This window comes from Chiloscyllium punctatum, chromosome 12 (assembly GCF_047496795.1).
Source record: "Chiloscyllium punctatum isolate Juve2018m chromosome 12, sChiPun1.3, whole genome shotgun sequence".
In the NCBI taxonomy this organism is placed as follows: Eukaryota; Metazoa; Chordata; class Chondrichthyes; order Orectolobiformes; family Hemiscylliidae; genus Chiloscyllium; species Chiloscyllium punctatum.
In genome coordinates, this window is record NC_092750.1 from 5,046,374 (window position 1) to 5,055,499 (window position 9,126).

Below are 9,126 nucleotides of genomic sequence, written 5' to 3' on the forward strand. Positions count from 1 at the left end.
ACACTAGCACTGAAGGCAGTCCCGAGCTTCACCCAGCTGATTGTGGGCATTCAGGGACTGATTTATGAAGTGCTGAGCAGGTGAGGCCTGTATTCATTGGGAGTTCCACATGAGACTACCTTATTGATTGTTAGGGGACTTGACAGGGTAGATGGATTCTGAGGGAGTCTAGGACTATTACAGATAATCTTTGAATAATGTGTGGCACAGTTAAGACTGATATGAGGAGGGATGTCTTCTGTCAGTCATACAGCACAGAAACAAACCCTTCAGTCCAAGCTGAAGGGTATTCCAAATTAAAACTAGCCCCACCTGCCTGTTTTTGGCCCATATCCCTCCAAACCTTTCCTTTTTTTTAGAAAGATACAGCACAGAACAGGCCCTTTGGCCCACTATGTTGTGCCGAGACTTAATCCTAATGTAAAATATAGTATCTTAACCCACGCACCCCTCAACTCCCTGCTATCATGTACACGTCCAGCAGTCGCTTAAACATCCCGTGACTCTGCTTCCACCACCACCGCTGGCAACGCATGCCATTTAGGAATTTATTTAAATGGCTTTTAAATGTTGTAACTGCATCCACCACTTCCTCTGGCAGTTCATCCCACACATGAACCACTGTTATAAAGCTGCGCCTCATGGGAATCTCTAGACTGTTTCAGAGGGCTGGCCCCCTCAGAAAATTCAAGGCTCAGGTTGACAGATTTTTAGTCAGTAAGAAAATTAGGAGCTGTGGGGCAAAGGCAGGATAGTGGAGTTAGAGGGTCAGATCAGCCATGATCTCAGGACAGGTTCGATGGATTGAATGCTCTTACCTCTTGCTTTTAGCGCACCCACTCTTGCAAGGAAGTAAAAGCGGCCACCAAATGATGCACGGCAGGATCCCACAAACCAGCTCCTTTCGTGATGCTGAGGTGAGGAAATAATTGGCTGTAGCGATGATCAGGCCGGTAACTGATGTGAAGACGTACGGAAGGAGCGAGCCAGGATCTGGGTCTACAACCAGAAAGCTGCCTGCTTACTCTACCACCCGGGGGGGGTGGCTGGTTCTGAGTGAGAGAAGCGATGGACACCAGTACTGACTTTTTAAAAACATTTATTCATTTTTGCTTGTAGACTACACCGTTATGTTTACAGAAGTACAGCCATTAAACATCTCCACAGTTTTCACATGTTTATATAGCAACCTCTCGATAAAGGAAACATCAACAATCTGAAACCAGCAGGAACGCCGCTTTCCCTGGGATGGGGCAGGGGGGGGTCGGCGGTGTCCCACATTACTGTCAAATTGATCTGAACCCGAAATAAGAGAAGGCACATGGCGAGTCTTGCAATGCATGACACACACACACACACACTTTGCAGACCCAAAAGAGCCAAGCCGGGCCAGGGGTGAAAAACACCCACTTCACATTCTGCAAACGAGGAGGCAGCACCCTGCAAACAACAAATACTGACTCATTTTCCACAACATTTTTGAAACAAATCCAGAGGTTGGAAAAGCAAACATAATTCTCAACTTTGGTCCTTTTGTTTTCAATATCTCAAATACAGACTTGCTTTACCCCACCGTTTGCAAATTGGCTTTCGGTTAAACCAAAAGGATGCATTGAACAAAAAAAAATCAAAGTATAATTCTGCAATTCGGAGGACTTCCGGGTTTCAGAAGTAACCAATCATCACGCAAACCACGCTCCCGCCAAAATGAAACAATTCGTTTCGGCGACCTGTGATTGGTTGAGCGTCACCACGGCAACAGTTGCCAGGGCATCAGCAAATCAGTGAGCTCCCCCTCCAAGATTTTAAAAAATGATTGAAAAAGGAGCTTCAACCGAAACTGCATCAGAACAAAAAAAACAAAAGAGAATATCAATGAAAACTCGATGTACGAACCAATTATTCGAATTCCAATTTATTTTTTTAAAAAAGGAGAAAAATAAATGTATACTTGAACTAAACAAATTGCTATCCTTTCCAAATTTGATCGCATTTCTCAACCTACACTCGCCCCCCTCCAAATAAAAATGTAACAAAGAACAAATTCCAATCCACAGGAAATTATAAAACAGTTCAACATCACCCCAAAGTTCTGAGTTTCATGATTCTTTTGAACCCAACCAGCTGCAAGCTGAGCCAATGATAACAAAACAAACTGTACAAAAAAAATACTACAGGCGCTACAATTCAGCGGAAATGTCAGTTAAACTTTAAAAAAAAACAGCATCAACCAAAACAATGTCGAGGAAAAATCTTAAATAAAAACCAAAAGGCTTACGCTGCAAATCAGAAATAAAACAGACGATGCTGGAGAAGCTCAGCTCATCCGTGGAGCTGCCCCAGACCCGCTGAGCTTTTCCAGCAACTTGTTTTATTGTCCAGGAACATCTTCCCGCCTTCTCGACAGACTCATGATGGGGCTACAAACTACACACAAAAAAATTACCCTCAAAATGAGGTAATACAACGACTGGGGAGGGGGGGGGGGGGGGGAAGACACGTTAATATAAAAAGTCAGTTGCATTTTTAAAAAAAAACCTCCCCCTTTTTTTTCCGATTTGCAAAACAGAAATAGCGGTTTCTAAGCTTTCTTGGACTTGGATTTTTTAGTTGCTTTGCCTTTCTTGTTCTTGCTCCTGTCTTTGCTGGAGGAACCCGGGCGGCTCTTCTTGCTGCTGTCTGCATTCTTAGAGGCGCCTTTCTTGTGAGATTTCTTCACGCCGCTGCTGCTGGCCGAGATCGAAGCTTTCTTCTTCTTGGCCGCCTGCCCAGCATCGCTTTTCTTGATGACCTTGAAGGAGCCGTTGGCCCCTCGGCCCTTCACCTGGTTGAGGGTCCCATTCAGGACCAGGGCACGCAGGGCATAGCGCAGGTAAGTGCGACCCTGGTGCTCATTGAACCAGGGCACAGTCTTGGCTTCTTTGTAAATGGTGGCCAGCGAGGAGCCATTGCGGGCTCCCAGCCTCTGCACGATCTCCACCAACAGGGCGCTGTACCTACCCTGCTGGTTCTTGCCCTTCCCCGACTTCTTCTTCTTGGAGCCCGCCTTCTTGGCCGGGCTCTTCTGCCCCTCTTCCTCGGCGGGAGCAACAGGCAGCGTTTCCACATCGGCGGACATGGTGCAGCCGAGATTGCAGAGAGGTGGGGGGGGGAAACGCCAAAATCCAACAGCAATGCAACCAGACCTCAATTGCAGAGGGGGGTATCGAATGCAAACGGTGGGATTTGGATTGCACGGGGTGGGTGCTGGTGGGTGGGAGTAGGGTAGAGCTGGGAAAGCCCTATTGCAATGCTGCTCGATCCTCTCCGCTCTCCGCTCTGGCTCTGGCTGCGGAGTTTGCTCTGCGCAGCTGCTTATTTATCCGCTCCGAGCGAACGTCAATGGGAACATCAACAGCCCGGTCCAGGAGCTGCCTTAACTTGTGCTTCTTGCACCGCCTTTCCAGCGGCTTCTGGGCCGTACCCCGGGCTGCTGGAGCCCGGCTCCGGGCCAGGGGGTGACCCCAGGCTCTTGCCGACCGGGTGCACGGTGCCGGGAGCGGGTCCGAGGCCGTCAAACGCCAAATATCCCGCAACACACACCGGCTCCCCATGCACACCGAGAACCCAGAGATGGGGGTAGTCACTTCCAGGGGGGATTTAGCAGCTACCCGGGGCTTGCATCCTCACAAATGCAGCCCCTCGACATAAAAGAGAGGGTGCACCGTCCAACCGGCGCAGGTTTGGCACCCTGGGGTGCTTCGGATGCCAAAATATTGCACTTTCATTTGTTGCAACTAACACAGTGCGCGCCCCCGAGCGGCCGCGCACGAAAAGGCGGCACTGATTTTTTTTTTCTGGTGAATTGTGATTTTTCTGCAATCCGCTTCCAAAAGATGCATTAAAAAAAACCCACATCAAACTGGTTAACCAAATGATCACCTGCAAATCCGGCTTCACTTTGAAACATGTCCTATCCCCCACCCCCTCTTCCCCCTTCCCCTGCCTTGATTAAAATCATTTTCAGAAAGTGGTGCTTTTGGTCATTGTCAAATATTTCCAATCGAGGCGTTCCCCGCGCAAATCTTTAAACCCCCCCCCCCCCCCCGCTGCGAATCCGCAATCTACCCCCAAAAATGCAAATACAATAGCACAAGCTGTGCGTTTTATTGCATCTGGAGAGAGAATGTCTTCTCTCAAATTGCTGTTGAAGCCATGCTGGGAATGTGGGATTAAACTTGTTTTTGATGTTCTCTGCGTGGGCAAGAAACCAGGTCGGTGGGATTTTACAAACTGAAACAAGTGGGAGATGCCATTTATTCAAATTAATGAGATTGAGCTCCGCTGTCTCTTGTCAGATAAAGTTCTCATTTTTAAAAAAAAATACGAAATTGCTTTGTGTGAGATGACAGCGCATATTCCTCATTTAGATTCCATTGATGCCAGGGACGGAGAAAAATAGAAAATTGGGACAATGAGTATGCCATTCGGCCCATCGAGCCTGTTCCGTGATCATCCCCTGATCCTTTATGTGTATATGTGAAGACATGTATTTGCTTAGCAGGAATCAACCTGACAGTGATTCCAAAATAGTGCAGGGATCTGTCTGGTCTTGTGCCTGAAACATAAAAAGATAGCATGCAGGTGCTGCAAATAATTAAGGAGAAAGCGAGGACGGCAGATGCTGGAGATCAGAGCTAAAAAATGTGTTGCTGGAAAAACGCAGCAGGTCAGGCAGCATCTAAGGAGCAGGAGAATCGACGTTTTGGGCATGAGCCCAGGCTGAAGAAGGGCTCATTCCCGAAACGTCGATTCTCCTGCTCCTTGGATGCTGCCTGACCGGCTGCGTTTTTCCAGCAACACATTTTCAGCTCTGCAAATAATTAAGAAGGGAAATGGAATTTTGGCCTTTCTTGCTGGAGGGGCGGGGTTGGTATTTAAAAGCCGGGAGGTTTTGGGGACATTGTGTTGCTGGGGCTGGACCTGGATTATTATGTATCGCTTTGGCCTGTGAGTTGAAGAAAGGATATGCTCGGGAGTGGAGGCTGTTCACATGAGAGTCACAAGGCTGCTTCCTGGGCTGAAAGGATTGAGTCATATTGTTTGTGAAGATTGAAGAGCGAATTTATTTGAAAGGTACCACGTTCTCAGGGGGCTGGACTGGGAAAATTTGAGAGATATGGGGACGTAGTTACAAAGTAAGGGAACAGTCATTTAAAACTGAGACGTGAAGGAATTTCTTCTCCCAGAGAGTTAACACATGTCTAGAATTCTCCAGCCCAGAGAGTTGTGGAGGCTAGATCAATGAAAGTATTTGAAGAGGGTTTTTTGCAATATCAGGGGTTTGAGGGCTATTTTGATCTGGCATGAAAGAAGAGTTAAAGCTGGGGCCGATCAGCCATAATCTTATGGAATGGCAGGGTAGGCTTGAGGGGCTGAATGGCCTTCTCCTGCTCCTGTTTCTTACATTCTATCTGATCGCCATTTTCCAGCTCTTGCCCAATATCTCTAGAACATCTTTAACGTCTGGAAATTACTTATTTCTTTCTGAAATATATTCAGTGACATAGTTTTGACTGGTGTCTGGGGTAGAGAATTCCACAGGATTGCCGCCCCTGAGTGAAAACGTTTCTCCACATCTCAGTTTGAGATTGTGATCCCTTGTTCCAGATCCTCGGCCGGGGGAATCAAACTCCCTGCAACCTGCCTGTCCAACACTTCTGGAATTTTACATATTTCATTGAGACCCTGCTCTCATTCTCCTAAATTGCAGTGAGTAAAATCCCCAATCTGTTTAGACTCTGTTTATAAGAGAATCCCTTCATACCAGGGATCATCCTCATGAATCCTCTCTCATTTGGGACTCTGTTGACTGGAGTTGAGCAGAATGAGCGGTGATCTCATGTCGGATTCTGAAGGGGCTTGACAGGGTCAATGCTGAGAGGATGGTTCCCCTCATGGGACCAGAGGGCACAGTCTCAGAATAAAGGGGGCACCAGTTTCAGACTGAGATGGGGAGGAATTTCCTCTCTCAGAGAGTTGACAGTCTTTGGAACTCCTTACCCCAGAGAGAGCTGTGGGGACAGGGTCCTTGTGGATATTTAAGGCTGAGATAGGTTGGGGAATCAAGGGTTATGGGGAAAGGGCAGGGAAGTGAACATGAGGAATGCTAGATCAGCCAGGATCCTGTTGAATAGTGGAGCAGGCTTGAGGGCCTGCTGCTATTTCTTATGGACTAATGCTCACAATCGACCCAATCTCTCCCAATAAACCTGCCATCTTCAGGAACCAGTCTGGTCAATCTTCACTGCACTCCCCTTATGGCCAGCATATCTCTTCATAGGTAGGAAGATCAAAACTACACAAACATTCCATGTGAGGTCTCTGTATAACTGCAGTAAAATATCCCTGTACCAGTACTCTTGGAGAACATAGGACAATACAGCACAGGAACAGGACCTTTGGCCCACTATATTTATACCAACCCTGATGCTATTCTAAACTAATCCCACCTGCCTGCACATCAACCATCTCCCTGTATTCCCTGCCTGTTCATTTGCCTGTATAAATACTTCTTAAACATTGGTATAGCTTCTCCCACCTATCCCGGCAGTGTGTTCCAGGTACCTACTAACTTCTGTTCAAAGAACCTGTATCATGCATGTCATAGAGTCATAGAGATGTACAGCAGGGAAACAGGCCCTTCGGTCCAACCGTCCATGCCGACCAGATATCCCAACTCAATCTAGTCCCACCTGCGAGCACCCAGCCCATATCCCTCCAAACCCTTCCTATTCATATACCCATCCAAATGCCTTTTAAATGTTGTAATTGTACCAGCCTCCACCACTTCCTCTGGCACCTCATTCCATACACATAGCACCCTCTGCGTGAAAAAGCTGCCCTTTAGGTCCCTTTTATATCTTTCCCTTCTCACCCTAAACCTATGCCCTCTAGTCCTGGACTCCCCGACCCCAGGGAAAAGACTTTGTCTATTTACCCTATCCATGCCCCTCATAATTTTGTAAACCTCTTTCAGGTCACCCCTCAGCCTCTGACGCTCCAGGGAAAACAGCCCCAGCCTGTTCAGCCTCTCCCTGTAGCTCAATCCTCCAACCCTGGCAGCATCCTTGTAAATCTTTTCTGAACCCTTTCAAGTTTCACAACATCTTTCCAATAGGAAGGAGACCAGAATTGCACGCAATATTCCAACAGTGGCCTAACCAATGTCCTGTACATCTGCAACATGACCTCCCAACTCCTGTACTCAATACTCTGACCAAAGCATACCAAATGCCTTCTTCACTATCCTATCTACCTGCGACTCCACTTTCAAGGAGCTATGAACCTGCACTCCAAGGTCTCTTTGTTCAGCAACACTCCCTAGGACCTTACCATTAAGTGTATAAGTCCTGCTGTCACTCCCCACTCTCTCATCACCTTTTTCCTCTCCTCTTCCCCCTTTGTTACCCTTCTCCCCTGTTTTCCATTTTGCCTCTGCTTCACCCCTCCCCCGCCCCCCCAACACCCCACATATTTTGTCACATAGCACTGGCTTCAGCCTTGGTCATTCACAGCTCCTAGTCTCCCTATAATCTCTCTAGACACAGTCATTATCACCTCTTTATTACTACCTTTGCTTCTGGAGCCATGACTCACCTTCTCTCAGCCTAGTATAAGTACCTCCCTATTTCTCCCTTTTTTAAGCTTTGACAAAGGGTCAGTTCGACTCGAAATGTCAGCTCTTTTCTCTCCTTATAGATGCTGCCAGACCTGCTGAGATTTTCCAGCATTTTCTCTTTTGGAGGAAGAACATTCATTTTAATCAAGCCATGATAAGGGTAGTTCTTCCCATTGCTGCAAGTCCTGCTTTACCCTCTCAAACAATTGTACAAAGTTAGCTCTGTCCAGCTGACGGAAGGTAGGGGTAATAAAAATGCCCAGGTAGAGAAAACCTTTCTGCAACCACCAAAAAGAAAACTGTGTTCCGTCCTCCAGCTCCAGCACTTCCTCCATACCCCACCACGGGCATGACTTCCAACTTTGCAAAATTTATCGTGTATCCCGAAAAACTGCAGAATAATTAAATTTTTTGTATTCGCTGGGGTACGGACTTTTCTGGGTTAGCCAGAAACAGAAGGATATCATCCATATAAAGAGTAATTTTGTGTTCCCCAATTCCCACTATTTCAGGTTCCTTCCGGATGGCCTCCACCAACGGCTCAATTACCAAAGTAGATAGCAGTGGCAGGAGAGGACATCCCTGTCGGCTGCCTCTCCCCACAATAAATTCATTTGATTTGACTCCATTCGTGATAACCACAGCCTTGGGGTCTCTATACAACATGACCATCCACCTGGCCAATGACCCCCTAGACCAAAGCAATCTAGAACATCAAACAGATACAGCCGTTCCACCCTATCAAAATCCTTGTCTACATCCAGGAGTTGACCAAGCCCGGGACCAATCTCTGCTGACCTACTGGAACTGTGTTCGATACCCTCCTGATATTGGAGGAAGCGCTGTGGCCCTTGATAAAACCCATCTGGTCCTCTCTTATAATAACAGGCAACACCTTTTCCAACCTCAGACCCAGCACCTTTGATAAAAGTTTGAAGTCTACATTCAACAACGAGATGGGTCTGTATGACACGCAATCTTTGGCGTCTTTGTTTTTCTTTAAAATGAGGGAGAGATTGGCCTCCCTAAGAGAGGACGGAAGGCAGTCTTGGCAATATGAATAAATATACATCTCCAGAAGTGGTTCAGCTAATGTGTGTAAACTCCTTGTAAAACTCACTTGGGAACCCGTCTGAACTGGGTGCCTTGCCACCTCTTGCACCTCCTGTATTGTCAGAGGTGCATTTATATTGGGGAAGTCCAGGTTTTCAAAACAGAATTCCATTCCCATAACTCCATCCCTACAGCCCTCTGACCGGTATAGAATTCCCAAAATCTGTCATTTATCTTTTTCAGTTGGCGAGTGATGCTGCCAGTTCACTCCCCAATAGACACAATGGACTGTGAAGCATTTTTCTTCCTAGCCAGGTATCTACCTGGTTTATCCCCATATTCAAACAGCTTTTGCTTTGCAAAGGAGACCCTGCCCTTTGCCTCTGTGTGAGCACTGAGTCCAGAGCAGCCTG

The 9,126-nt window shown here is 47.0% G+C and overlaps 1 protein-coding gene across 1 annotated transcript; it reads right to left on the reverse strand.

Annotated features, from left to right (window-relative positions):
• Nucleotides 1-1,082: 1,082 nt before the first annotated feature.
• h1-10 (H1.10 linker histone) lies at nucleotides 1,083-3,334 on the reverse strand. The gene has a single exon (XM_072581783.1). It carries the CDS (start codon nucleotides 3,116-3,118, stop codon nucleotides 2,582-2,584), a length of 537 nt encoding a protein of 178 aa, XP_072437884.1. The 5' UTR covers nucleotides 3,119-3,334; the 3' UTR covers nucleotides 1,083-2,581.
• Between the last annotated feature and the right edge of the window lie 5,792 nt (nucleotides 3,335-9,126).